Source organism: Agelaius phoeniceus, chromosome 22 (assembly GCF_051311805.1).
Source record: "Agelaius phoeniceus isolate bAgePho1 chromosome 22, bAgePho1.hap1, whole genome shotgun sequence".
Lineage (NCBI taxonomy): Eukaryota > Metazoa > Chordata > Aves > Passeriformes > Icteridae > Agelaius > Agelaius phoeniceus.
In genome coordinates this window covers 166,408-179,944 of record NC_135286.1, presented here as the reverse complement: position 1 = coordinate 179,944, position 13,537 = coordinate 166,408, and the positions used below count along the sequence as shown (strand labels likewise).

The following is a 13,537-nucleotide window of genomic DNA, read 5'->3' as shown; positions in this document are numbered from 1 at the left end:
CCAGCAGTTCCATATCCCTGTGATGCCCGTGCCCGGTGTTTGGCTCGGCCCGGTTTCTCTCTGGCCCCGGGCGCGGGGTCGGGAAGCGCGGCCGGCCCCGATGGCTGCGTCTGGCCCCGCCCCGTATTGTCATTGGTCTGATTGTTGCTGAGTGGTCACGCCCGCGAGCTCCCATTGGTCGAGACGGGTGGGGGGCGTGTCCCCGCCCCGTGCTATGTAACCGTGGCGGGCGCGGGGTCCCGGGGGTCGCTGCGGGGACCGGGGGGGACCGGGGCCGTCCCGGGCTGTCCCCACCGCCCAGCCCCAACGTGATGCTGGTCGCCGGCTCGCCGTGCAGCCCCGCGGGGCTGGAGGAGCACCGGGGCTGCGGGGCCCGGCGGGGCGGCCAGGTAAGGGCTCCCGGGCTGTACCGCCCCGTCCCCGAGCGCACACGGCGCAGCCCGCACGGGCGTCCCTCGGAGAGGCGCCGGGGCCGTGCCCCGCTGCCCGCCCCGCCGGGCGGCAGGGAGGGGAGGAGCCGGGACATGTCCCGAAAGCGGCAGGGACAGGAGCAGCCCTTTGGCCGCACACGGGAGCTCCAGCCCTGAGGAGTGTGGGGCAGAAAGGACCCGAACCTCGTGCTTGGAGCAGGGGCAGCCCTGCAAGTGCGGGGGGAAATCGTGATGTTCAGTGGCGTTTTGTGCCCAGGGAGGGTTAGTGGGACCCCGGAGGAGGCCGCAGGCACGGTGCCGTGGCTGCTCCCGATGCCCAGTGCCGTCCCGTGCCCCGTTTCTCGCTGCTGTCCCGTGGCGGAGGTGCCCCGCGCTCGCAGCGGTGTCACAGGTGGCTGTCCCGCTGTGTCACACAGCGCAGCAACATCGCAGCCCGGTTTCATCAGGCCAGCCTGACGCAGAGGGTGTGGGGACACGGCCCCGCGGCCCCTGCCGGTGTCCGCCTGAGTCACCCCTTCCGGTGACGCCGACGGGGACGTTCCCGGGCTCCGCTGACTCCCGGCTCTGCCTTCCTTCCTAGGAAAGAGGAATTGAGGCTGCCCGGGAGCTGGCGAGGGGCCCCAGCACCTTCATTCCCCTGGGAGAGGTAAAGCGATGAGGATTGGCTTGGGTGGGGTCTCCTCCCTGCTGGGGGCTCCTTCACCCTTCCTTGCCGTGGGAAGGATTCCCAACCCCCCGACTCCTAGTGCCTGGTGGGGATGGGATGCTGAGGATGGGGTGGAGAGGGGTCACCCACGCCAGGAGGATCCTTGTGGCATTGTGGGGGGGTCTTCCTGGAGATTAGGGGAACAGCTGTATTTCACCCTGGTGTTTGCTTGCCCTGCCTGTGCCTCAGTTTCCCCACTCAGCCAGACACATCTGTGTTTCCCCTGTGATTCGGAGACCCACACCCTTGCCCTGCCCGACCCCAACATTCTGCCCTGACATCCCCAGGGCACCTGAGCCCTATCTCAGCACCCACATTCACTGCTCCAGATGTTCCGCCCTGGGCAGAGATAGCGCCGTGGTTTCGTCACTGCGCTGGGGGCTGGCCCCCATCTCCTCCTCCCTCGCACTGCAGAGCCCAAACAAACAACCCAGCGCACAGACTGAGCAGGACGGGCTGTGTGGGTTCTGTCATGGAGACCCCCGAGCCCCCTGTGCCCCCCGGGGCTGGCAGGGGGGACACGGGCAGCGGGGGCGCCCGGCGGTGTCCGTTCCGGAGGCAGGGCGCTTCCAGTGGGGTGAGGATCCAGCCTTGGTGCTCTTGGGCTCCTGCTTGTTGGGGGGGCCTCCATTAGGTAAGGGGAGGTTGGGAAGAGCTCGCAGCCCTTCACTTCCCTCCTCTCCTCCTCGTGCAGATCCCGCAGGAAGGCGGGGAGAGCAGCCTGCACCAGCTCCTCAAGGCCTTCGTCTCAGCAGGCAGGGTGGACCACGTCGCCATGGTCATGGGGCTGCACCCCCAGTACCTCAGCAGCTTCTGGAAGACCCAGTACCTCCTGCTGTGCATGGACGGGCCCCTGCCCTACCACAAGCGCCACTACATTGCCATCATGGTGAGCAGCGGGGCCCTGGGCGTGTTGTGGGGACACAGGGGCTGTGTGGGGTCCCAGCACTGCTGCTCAGGAGGCGTTTGGGACCCCAGAGATGGGCCCCTTTCTGATCTGACATCCCAAACCCCTTTGGGGCTGGTGCCCACCCAGGGTACCCCAACACCCTCCCTCCAGGCCCCCGGGGACTGGCACTGATAGTGAGGGGGGAAATCCCCCTGTCTGGAAGTCACATCCCCAGGGAAAATCCTCCAGGAGTGACGTGGGACGAGCGGGCTCCCTGCCTTGGCTTCTTCGGGGGCTTGTAGCAGGGTTGGGTCCCCCGGCAGGGCTGGGGCTGACTGCTGGCTCCCCCCGCAGGCAGCAGCCCGGCACCGGTGCTCCTACCTGGTGGGCTTGCACATGAGGGAGTTCCTACAGGTGGGGGGCAGCCCTGCATGGCTGCAGGGGCTGCACTGTGCCCCCCAAAAACTCCGGAACCTCAACGAGATCAACAAGCTGCTGGCGCACCGGCCCTGGCTCATCACCAAGGAGCACATCGAGGTGAGAGCTGATGCTGCCAGCACAGATCCCCCCCAGAACACACAGCCTGATCTCAGAGGTCCCCTCCTGTGTGCACAGCCCCCAGGGTTTAACCCTTTCAGGGCTGAGCGAGGCAGTGGGATGGGAAGGGGTGACTTGCCCCTGGCGGGTCTATGGGTGAGGCACTTCCCAAACACTCCTGTATCCCTGCCCTTGGCGTGCCCCAGCACTGGGCTGTGGTGCCTGAGGGCTGGGGGGTCCCTCCAACCCCTGCTGTGTGTCACAGGCTCTGCTGAGGCCGGGGCAGGACAGCTGGTCCCTGGCAGAGCTGGTGCAGGCGCTGGTGCTGCTCACCCACTACCACTCGCTGGCATCCTTTGTCTTCGGCTGCGGCATCAGACCCGAGGGGGAGCAGGACGTGGGCAGCAGCTGCTGGGCCCCCTCGCCCCACAGCAACAGCAGCCCTGCCTCTGGGGACAGCATGGGGGGCTCTGGGGTAAGAGGAGCTTTGCCTTGCAGGGTGTGAATGTACCCTGGGATGCTTTATGGGGCTGCCCCTGGGAATCACAGATTGGCTTGGATTGGAGGGACCCTAAAGCCTGTTTTGTTCCACCCCCTGCCATGGGCAGGGACACCTTGCACTGCCCCAGGCTGCTCCAAGCCCTGTCCAGTCTGGCCCTTAACACTTTTAGGGATGGGGCAGCCACAGTTTCTCTGGGCAAACTCTGCCAGGGCCTCCCCACCATCACAGGGAAGGATTCCTTCCCAATATCCCATCTATCCCTGCCTTCTGGCAGTGGGAAGCCATTCCCCCTTGTCCTGTCCCTCCAGGCTCTTGTTCCAAGCCCCTCTCCAGCTCTCCTGGAGCCCCTTGAGGCACAGGAAGGGGCTCTAAGGTCTCCCTGAAGCCCTCTCTTCTCCAGGCTGAACACCCCCAGCTCTCCCAGTCTTGTCTCCAGACTAGAGGGGCTCAGCTCTTGCAGAATCTCTGTGGCCTTCATTGGGAACAGCTGATGCTTTAGAGCCATGCAGTACTTCCCGCATCCTCCACAGGACTTCCCACCCTCCACCCTGGGGATGGGTCATGGGAGATGCTGGAATCTGGGCAGGACCAACCCAGAGGGAGATGCCCAGGGGTTCCCCCAAGTGCCAGCAGATCTGGGGTTGGGAGCCCCTCTGGTCGACCAGGGGCAGGGCTGACCCTGCCCTGTGCTTCCCCAGGGCACAGATGCCATGCAGGAGGTGGAGGTGCTGATGGCGAGGATGAAGCTGCTGCAGGAAAACCAGCTGGAGGAGGAAGGAGTCACACAGGAGGAGATGGCAACACGCTTCGAGCTGGAGAAGACGGAGAGTTTGCTGGTCCCTTCCTCAAGTGAGGAGGTGCAGGGGGCAACTCTAGGGCAGGAGGTCCCCATGGGCCAGGGGAGCCCGAGGGGCAGGGGGAAAGGAGCCAGAATCTGCCTGAGGGAGAGCGGGATCAGCTCCCCAGTGCAGCGCTGACTCCATCTGGGCTCATGGCCACTGCGTTGGTGCCTTGTAGGTATTTTGGATCCCTCCCTGCAGTCCAACATCCGCTGCTTCCTGGAGGACCCTGAATTTGGATACAAGGACTTCACACGGAGGGGGGAGCAGGCCCCCCCCACTTTCCGTGCACAGGTGGGTGCTCGCCAGTGGCTCAGGTCTGGGGGTGCCTCCTGTTTATGTCAGGGCTGTTCCCAGGATTGTGGACAGTTCAGGTCCCCTGTCCTGGCTGTGCTCCCTCCAACTGGCAGTGCCTGAAACAAGAGGAATAAAGTCCTTGACTCAGGATAAACCATATCTAGCAAAAAATCCAGACCATCAGTGTGTTACCAACACCCTTCTCATTCCAAATCCAAAACACAGCGCTGGAACAGTGACTGAGAAGAAATTAACTCCACCCTTCCTGAAACCAGGGCAGAGGGACCCCACTTTTCCCCACCAAACCCCTACCCTGGCGTCCTTTCTCCACCAGGATTACACCTGGGAGGACCACGGCTACTCGCTGATCAACCGCCTGTACCCAGACGTGGGGCAGCTCCTGGATGAGAAGTTCCAGGTGGTTTACAACCTGACCTACAACACCATTGCCATGCACTGCGGCGTGGACACCTCCGTGCTGCGCCGCGCCATCTGGAACTACGTGCACTGCGTCTTCGGCATCCGGTGCGTCCCCAGAGGGGCTGGGCTTTCTGCTCCCTTGGGAAGGGCAGGAGCAGGTCCTGGGTTAGCCTGGCTGGGCTTTCTGCTCCCTTGGGAAGGGCAGGAGCAGGTCCTGGGTTAACCTGGCTGGGCTTTCTGCTCCCTTGGGAAGGGCAGGAGCAGGTCCTGGGTTAACCTGGCTGGGCTTTCTGCTCCTCCTTGGGAAGGGCCCAGGAGCAGCTCCAGCGACCTGGTCTTGGTTAGAGCACTGCTGCTTCCCTAAGGCAAAGTGGTGCTGGTGGTGGGCTTGGCTGAGGTTCAGAACAACCCTGGGAAAGGAGAATTTAGTACAAAGTTGCAGTAAGGGTGGTGGGGCTCTGGCAGATTTTGCCCACAGAGGTGGTGGAATCCTGATCCCTGGCAGTGCCCAAGGCCAGGCTGGACAGGGCTTGGAGCACCCTGGGACAGTGGAAGGTGTTGCTGCCCATGGCAGGGAGTGGGACCGGATGGGCTGTAAGGTCCCTTGCCACCCAAACCATTCTGGATTCTATGAGTGCACAAGGCTTGTATCTGCAATAACCACCTCCTCTCTCCAGCTATGACGACTACGACTACGGGGAGGTGAACCAGCTCCTGGAGCGCAACCTAAAGGTCTACATCAAGACAGTGGCCTGCTACCCAGAGAGGACAACCAAGCAGATCTACGCACAGTTCTGGAGGCACTTCAAGCACTCCGAGAAGGTGCTGCCCCGTCCCTCCCCCCTGCAGGGTGCTCGGGGTGCTGACCCTGTGCCTGGCCCTGGGCCTGACCCCCCTCTCCTGTAGGTGCACATCAACCTGCTCCTGCTGGAGGCACGCATGCAGGCAGCTCTGCTCTACGCCCTCAGGGCTGTCACCCGCTACATGACCTGACCCGAGCTGCTCTGCTCCTGCTCCTGCTCCTGTCCTGGCTGTGCAGGAATGCCCAGGGGGCAGCTGGAGCCCTGAAATTCCACTGGAGTATTGTCTCCCTGCTTCACGGGCCTAGAGCTGTGGAAGTGGGAGCTTCCCTGCGCTTTCTCCTGGGAGAGGGGAGCCCCCAGGAAGCTGTTGGTGCTGGGAAGACCCCAAAGTGTTGCCCTGGGCTTGACAGAGCTGCAAGGGCTCTGCTGCTCCGTGCCTTTTTGGGGCTGGCGTGAGCGAAGCCAGACTGGGATGTCTGTGGCTGCAGTGCTTGTGTCACACCCCTGTGACACGTCCTTGCACCAAGGCTGCCACCGAAGAGGACTGACCCCCTGCCCGAGATGGCCAGAGGATGTCACGGGCTTCACCCCTGCTTTTTGGGTTCTGCTGTGCTGGGAGACATAGCTGCTGGTGGGGGTGCTGCCCAGGCACCCCCTCCCCACCTTTCTGCCTCATCCCCTGCAGTTTGGGACGTGAAGTGCCTTTAACCTCAGTGCCAGGGCAGGAGCAGGGAAAGGGTAAGAATACCTGAGTGTGTTTTACACCTTTTTGCAGTTTTCCAACCACTGGCACATCTCCACTGCCTCAGCTTCAGGGGCTGAGGTGGGGAGTTGTGCTGGGGCATGAGGCTCCCTTAGCCCCTCTCCTGCTGTGAAGGTGGCAGGGTGGTATGGGCTGGCCATGGCTTCATCCAGATCTGCCAGAGCATCCTCAGCAGCACATGGAGGTGCCTGCTGGGGAGCCGGATCCAGGGCCAGCGGCATCGCCACCCTTGCTTTGGCTGTTGAATGATAGCTCCAGTTAAGTTATTTCTATTTTTTTTTTATGTATTAACTTCTGACTAGGCATGGAAATGCCTCTGTAACTTTGCTATTGATCTTGTTTGAAGAAATAAAATAATTATTTTTTAATTCTTTTTCCTGTTTCACTTTCCCCTTGGTCAGCCCAGGAGCTGTTGTGTTGTATGGCAGGTGTGGAGTGCAGGGTCTTGCTGCTCTGGGAGTACCCAGGAGCATCCCCGAGCTGTCCAAGGGAGGATGTGGGAGGTCTGAGTCCTCCCCATTTGCCTGAGAGGGATGGGTTTGACTTTACTAAACTCTCCTTGTGGTGACTGCTTCCAGTCTTTCCTGGCTGTAGCACCTTCCTGGGAAGGCAGGATTGAGGCATGACACTCACGCCCCTGTGTGTGTGCCACGGGATGCTCTGACCCTCTGCAGTGGGGCTGGAGGGCAAACAGGACACCCCAAGCCCACGATGTGGAGCCCAGCTCTTATCAGGGTGTGGGCAGGAGCCCCTGGGAGCTGCTGATAAGATCCCTGGGGAGGGGCCAGCGCTGCAGGGAAGGTTTGTGAGCCTTCCCTGTGTGCCTGAGGAGCCAGGCCTGGCTCTGGGGCTGCTCGGGACCCTGCAGGGAGGGGGACCTGCCGTGCTGCCCCTCTGAGCACGGGGAGGGCAGAGGGACCAGGAGGGAGGCTGGGGATGCTGGGGCCGATTCTCTGTTTTGGGGGAAAGAGGTTTGAGGGCAGCTTTTTTGGGGAAATTGAGGCAAGGGGACAGGGCTCCAGGGTATCACCCTATAGCACCAGAGAGCACGGGGGGGACCTGGGGGGCTGAGCCAGCCCTTGGGTCTCCTTCAGCCCCTACCCTGGCTCATTGCATCACTTCAACCCCCTTTGTTTTTTCAGTTGGTCACAATTATAAACCAATAAATTCTTCATCCAGTGCATAAATAAAGCCTGCAATTTGTGTACATATCTATAATTTATCCACAGCTTTCACTGTTCTCTTGCAGGGCAGGTGTGTTAATAATCTCCCTACCTGTAGCTGATAGTTATGATCCCAGTAAATGCTTTTTTTTTTTTCTCACTGCAATTGCCCTCAATTTAAAAACATAATGTGTTCGTGGTGTTTAACACACATCAAAGCAACAGGAACCTAATAGTAGTAGTAGTAGTAGTAATAATAATAATAATAATAATAGTAATAAGTGCTGAAGGAACATTTTACGACTGATGGAGCCCGAAGTGCTTTGCAAAGGCGGCATCCCTGGGGCTGAGCTGCCCTCGCTGTGCAGGGTTCACGTGGGGCTGGAGATGAGAAGCACCTGAGTGTGGGTGGCTCATTCCCGACAGGTGCAGGCAGACACCTGGATCCGCTGCATGGGCTGAAATGAACAATCACAGAGCCGGTGCCAAAGCCCCAGAGTCCTGCTCACGCCCTGACCCCAAAAGCTCATCCTCCCACCCCAAACCCCCATCACCAGTCACTCCCTGGCCTCAGAGCCTCCCTCCAGCCTCTCCCAGCACCTCATCATGCCCCTGACCCCAAAGCCTCGCTCCAAACGCCCCCGACCCCAAATCCCGGCGTGTCCCCCCCGTTCCGGGAGGCGTGTCCTCCCGGTTCGGGGGCGTGTCCCCAGTTCCGGGGGCGTGTTCTCCGTTCTGGGGGCGTGTCCCCCCGCCCAGGGCGTGTCCGCGCCGCCCGCACTACATCTCCCGGCATGCCCCACGCGTGGCTTCCGGCGGCGCGTCCCGGTAGCGGCGGCAGCGGCGGCGGCAGGTGAGGGCGGGCGGGGGCCCGGGAGCGCCGGCACGGCTGGGGAACCGCGGGGGAGCCCCGGGCCTGGAGAGCCCCGGGCCGGCCCTGCTCCCTGCCCGGGGGCAGCGCTGCGGGACGGGGGCGGTCCCGGAGGGGAAGAGGGGGCGCCCCGGGGATGCCGCGGGAGGGCCGGGGCTGTGCGGGCACCGCGTCGGGGGCGTCCGGGCATCGGCTCCCGGGCATCGGTTCGCGGGTCAAACGCAGCCGCTCGCTGGCTCCGAACGCGAGAAGCGGAGTTCGCCGCTGTCCTCCGAAGGGCGGTTCGGGAACCCAGAGCGGCTGGGGCTGGCACTCCGGTAAAACCCGGGTTGGCTTCCCGCTGCCCTCCCGTGCCTTGCCGTGAGAGTTTCCAGCTTCCCCAAAGTTCCCTCTGAGGCAGCCCCGTTGGTATTTCTTTGTTTGATCTCTCCTGCCTTAATGTTGACTGAAATTTGAAACGTCCCCGTTGTGCTTTCTGGCTTAATTGTTCTTTCCCTCTGTTTGCACGCAGATGAATTATTTACCTCTGTGCCTTGCATTGGGTTGTGTTTGTCCAGGTGGAGTTAGGCGAGGGCTTGGTGCCCTTCTCTGGCACTGAAATGCTCCAAAAAAAAGTAAATGAAGTGAGACGGTGCTCAGCTGAGGCTGAAATAAACCGAACATTGAAGTTTCGTGATGCTCCTGTTTTTGAAAAGCAAGTCCGGTGCAGGATCAGGGAGGGGGATTGATGAAGTTTCCCCTTACTCTTGGTGGGTAAAGGATGTTCAGCTGAGTTAGTTTGATGTGCTGCAGGAGATGCAAGGGAGTGTAACCGGATTCCTCTCCCTGCTGCGATTTCCTCAGGAGTGCCTGGTGCTCTTCAGGCGGACCTTTTAAATGAATCCAAACTGCCTTTAAGAGTAGACAATACCAAAAATCGGCAACTTACATGGTTTAAATTCCTTTTTGTGAAGGAAAGGGCAAAACCGAGCCAAAATCAGGTCGATTGTGAGGGACTGTCACAGTTACACCAGCTGAAGCTATCTGGACAGTGATGGTAACAAAACCCCTTTCTCATTCAGAGCAGGTTTATTAAACCTGTTCCTGCCAACAGTGCTGGGAATGACTGCGCTGGTCTGTCCCAAGTCAAGGTGGTTTCAAAGTGTGTCCCTTCCCAGGTGATTCTCTGTTATCTGATAATGTATCAGAGTGTTTTTGCAAGGAGCGTTTTCTTTGTGCATTACCAAGGACTGAGCTGTGTCTGAGGCACAGAGCGTCCTCAGCCTCTGGGAGATAGAGTGGGAGTCCTGTTGGGAGCATGGGGCAGTGCCACAAGCAAGGGGGATGTGATTGCACCCTCGTTTTCATGCTGCTGCAGCAGTGATTGTGCAGCCTTCTACTTCATTCAGTCACTGGTTAATTTCATTTCCAGTTCAATTTGATAACAGTTTTGAGAGCCAAATAATTTGTATTTAAACAAATGGCTTCTATTTTGATCAAATTTCATTGTGTTTGGTATGTGTTGCAGCATTCTATGTATTAAAAACTGCTGAGGCTGTGGTTCCTGCAGGTTTATTAGCTGGTGATGAATATTTAGTTACAAGCTGTACAAAACCTGTGTCTGGGTATGTGGTGGGGGGCTTAAAACACAACTGGGTTGTTCTGGTTGGTCTCAGTGATACCATGAGTGAAGAAAGCTGCAAATATCCTTGGGATCATTTGGATTACCTCAAAACATGTAATTTTCCAGGCAAAACTGGAACTCTGGGCTGCAGGGAAGCTGGTAGGACTATTGGGGGCAAAGACATCATCTTGCTCCTGCATCCATTAGGGTGGGAGTGGAGATGCTCCAGGTCATTCATAATCAGTTCCCTAATTCTCTTTAGCAGTGATTTTCTGCCTACAAATGCCAGGTGGCTTTGTTTTTCTGAGTGTGAGAATGCTTTTATTTTTTGCTGGCAAGTTTCGAGCCTGTGGAAAACTAATGTATGTGCAACTGTGGCAGCGTTGGGCCTGGGCTTTGTGTCGAGGGGAAAAAAGCCCTTTCAGAGATCTATTTTTATCAGTTAATTAGTCGCTGTTGCTGACATGTCAGTGCCGTGGTGATAACTATTCCCAGTTCTTCCCTGCACAGTGGGGTCACGGAATGCAGCAGCCAGCATGGCTGCTCATCCCCATGGCCGAGTTTAACTCCTTCCAAACTGTGCCCCTCAGTCCGAGGGCCGATTCCGTGGGAGGAGCTGGCATACAGCTGAACAGAAGTTTGTCAGTCTTCAGCAGAGGTGCCTTCCCATTGCTGACTGCCCTTCATTTTTCCTCTGCCCAGAGGATTTACTGTAGGAGCTGAGGTGTGGAGGTTGTTGTGATTTGCCCGTGGCTGGGTGACAGGCCTGGAACCAGAGGTAAAAGGCTGCAGCTTTCCCAATTCTTGCTCTTATCTGCTGATTTTGAATGACTCAGGACGGTTTATCTGGCTTGGAAGGTGACCAGGCAGAACATCTAGTGATTACACGTTGGTATTTTGCTTCTTGTAGATGAGGAGTTGGTGTTTTCCTGATTTCAAAATGACGAAGCCCTTAATCTGAAAATTCTTGTGTTGTTCATCCTATTCCTTGTGGTGTCACTTGTTTTTGATCCTCAGCTGTGCTGAGATAGGGAGGCGAGAGGCAGCTTTGGTCTCAGCCATACCCTGCTTGTCACTGCCTGGATTTCTTTGTTTATTGGTGAATCTCTGCCCTTTCTGCTGGGGATGGGATGGGGGAGGGAGGACTAATTATCTCCAGAGAGAGGCTTTAAATGCTATTAGCCAAAAGAGCAGGCTTCATCTCCCAACTCGAATGAGTTGAGAGAAATAACACAAAGCACTGGTGGCAAAGATATGAAAATTGAGAGCAGTCCAAATGGTTTCTCTCTGCTGAACCGTGGAAATAGATTTATTATTTCTTTTCCCTGAGCCTTTGGCTGGTAGCAGCTTTGGAGGAGTGAGGGAAGGGGTAAACAGATTGTTAACTTTACTCTTTAGTGTTTGTGCTTTTTGCATACTGATTCCAAAGCACAGCCAGGAATCGCTCACCTACCAGCTTAGTGCAGTCGTGATGGGCAATTCATTATCAAGGACTAATTAACCGCAGCTGCTGAGTGTCATGGGGCAAAACAAGGTGCATACTGATGAGGTCGATTTGTGCAAGCCTGGCACTTCTGTGCAGTCGGTGCCTTTTGAAACACTTTTAGGAAAGATCATTGGACTTCAGTAAAGTTTACTGCTGTTAGGGGTTTGAACCTTCTCGCTGTCAGCTCCAGAAAGCTGCTGCCAAAAGCAGGAATCCCTTGGCTGCCAGTACCTAAAGGTTTTCCTTTAGTTAACCAAGCCCCAAAAGTTAACCCCTTAATTACAGCTGTGTTGCCACAGACTCAGTCTAAAATACATCAAGATTAATCCCCACCATTGATTTAAACTGTAGGCTCCCCCATATGGGCTTCCTTCATCACCTCACACTTGTCTGGGGGAAGGATGAACCTCTCTTAATGTGCTTTTCTCTCCCTTGGCTTTTAAGGGTGTAATCAAGGAAAGTTTGGCCCTAATCATACAGGAAAGCCTTGGTTTGTAAACTTGGATCAAAGTTTGGGAGGCACTGACTTGTTTGGTGTCTGCACAGTGTTTAGTGGTGGGCCACGCTCAGACCTCTCACTGTGTAAACACTGTGTTGCAGAGCGTGACTTAGCAAAAAAAGATATTATTACTGGATGTGGCCTTGAGGTTGGGATCACAAGCTGTGTCTCAGGCTGTGCTCATGGAGGTGAAGCTTCCAGAGGTGTTTGTGGATGGGGGATAAAGCCAAAGGTTGTTGTCTTTGGAGGATTTGAGCTTTGAACAAAGCCTGTCACTGTGCCAGTTTTCAGGGACTTTGGCTGTAGTCACGTGCCTTTGAAGGTTGTGTTCTCTTGACTTACCCTCCTGTCCTGCCCAAAATGAAGGCTGGGATGTCTGTCACCAGCTGAGCTCGCTGCTGTGGCTCGGGGGCTCGGCCGCTCTCACCGCGCCTGCTGGAAAGGGGCTTTGGGCGCTGCTGTTGCTGTGCTGGCAAGAGCTCCCCTGCAGATGCACAGAAATGCTGCTGCTGCTGGTGTGTTGTCCGTCCCTCTCCTCTCCAGAGCTGCCTGAAAGTTTTTGCTGGTTTGCTGCAGTGCCAAGATCCACAGGAAGCAGGTTTGCAGGTACAGCTAACACCCGCCAGCCTTTGGATTCCAGTGCAGGGGAGACTTAAGTGGGTTTGAGCAGGGGTGGAGGCAAGGTCAGGAGGATTTGAGCTGGTCTTTGCTGGCTGCCTCAGGTTCCGTGGGAATGCATTTTTAAAGCTGCTCTGCTGCAATGCTGACAGAGGAAATCTGGATGGATCCACAGAATATCTGCTCTGTGTTCCTGGATGGATGACCTTGTGCTGATGAGGTTATCTTTATCAGCTGGGACTAAGAAGGAGGAGGATAATTACTGAAATAGTGATGTCAGATTTGTGCTAGTAAATTTTGGCTTTTATTTTTGGCAATATTAAGTTTAGTGTCTGTTGCAAACCAGGTGAAACAGGAGCAGAGCTGTTACAGAATCATGGAATATGCTGAGTAGGAAGGGAACCCATCAGGGTCATGGAGTCCAGCTCCTGCTAGATTTGTTCCCTTGTAAAGGGTGTTTGTGTCATGCCAGAGGTGAACAGATAATTGTAGGACGAAGGATTGTTGTGAGGCTGCTGGATCCCCAAAATCAATGTGACACTAGTGATTACACTAACCAGTATTATTCCACATCTGCTTCTAGCCTCCAAATGAAGCCTTCAATCTGTATTTTAATGACTGTGTTCTCTCTACTTATCAACTGTGAGTCCAGGGAAAATAAGGATGCTCAGGTGGGCAGGAGGCCTGGTTTAGCTCCCAGCTATGTAGCTGTTGTGGTGTTTGATGTCAGGCAAGTCACTTTTTCCTTGTTTCAGCCTTCTGTCTATCCTCTCCAAAATTACCTGTGGTTAGTGAGGATGTCATCCTCCTGTTTATAGCTAGAGGGACAAATTAATTCATCTCAGCCTTAAGGGCCATAATTAGCAGCCAGGTTCTACTGGTCTAGTCCCATCCTGCTCTGTGTCATATGGTGTGTAGGTGGGCCCTTTAGTAAATAGAGTATGAATAACAGGAGGAAGTGTTTGGGTATGTTGGGTAAGTCCAGCATCAGCTGTGTTCAAGGAATTGTTTCTTGATTTTCACCTTGTCCTGTATTTTGTGAATGTGTAATTTAAAGTTTTAACTCTGCAATGTTTTTATTTAAATGCTTATTCAGGGTTCACACTGGGC

The 13,537-nt window shown here is 56.5% G+C and overlaps 2 protein-coding genes across 4 annotated transcripts in view; both read left to right on the top strand.

The window, feature by feature from the left end:
- The first annotated feature begins 240 nt into the window (after positions 1–240).
- Positions 241–6,555, top strand: SESN2 (sestrin 2). Of its 3 annotated transcripts, none has more exons than XM_054648413.2 (10): positions 241–389; positions 1,012–1,077; positions 1,832–2,026; positions 2,381–2,563; positions 2,829–3,038; positions 3,764–3,914; positions 4,083–4,198; positions 4,536–4,726; positions 5,299–5,443; positions 5,528–6,555. In XM_054648413.2, exons 1-10 carry the CDS (start codon positions 312–314, stop codon positions 5,612–5,614), a joined length of 1,422 nt encoding a protein of 473 aa, XP_054504388.2. In that variant the 5' UTR covers positions 241–311; the 3' UTR covers positions 5,615–6,555. The 3 variants fall into 3 exon arrangements, with proteins under 3 accessions (XP_054504388.2, XP_054504390.2, XP_054504389.2); XM_054648415.2 differs by lacking the exon at positions 241–389 and adding an exon at positions 1,552–1,714 and having other exon boundaries at positions 1,018–1,077; XM_054648414.2 differs by lacking the exons at positions 241–389; positions 1,012–1,077 and adding an exon at positions 1,491–1,714.
- A 1,569-nt stretch (positions 6,556–8,124) lies between these two features.
- Positions 8,125–13,537, top strand: part of PHACTR4 (phosphatase and actin regulator 4) — a 50,667-nt gene continuing 45,254 nt past the window's right edge. Inside the window, exon 1 of the mRNA XM_054648423.2 lies at positions 8,125–8,203. The gene's annotated coding sequence lies outside the window, so the exon portion shown is untranslated. The remainder of the gene's footprint in view (positions 8,204–13,537) is intronic.

Bases quoted from the DNA above. Each gene is read 5' to 3' on its own strand.
- SESN2 (XM_054648413.2), top strand. From the start codon at position 312: ATGCTGGTCGCCGGCTCGCCGTGCAGCCCCGCGGGGCTGGAGGAGCAC. The intron at 390-1,011 runs GTAAGGGCTCCC...CTTCCTTCCTAG, and splicing joins GGGCCCGGCGGGGCGGCCAG to GAAAGAGGAATTGAGGCTGC. The intron at 2,027-2,380 runs GTGAGCAGCGGG...CTCCCCCCGCAG, and splicing joins GCCACTACATTGCCATCATG to GCAGCAGCCCGGCACCGGTG.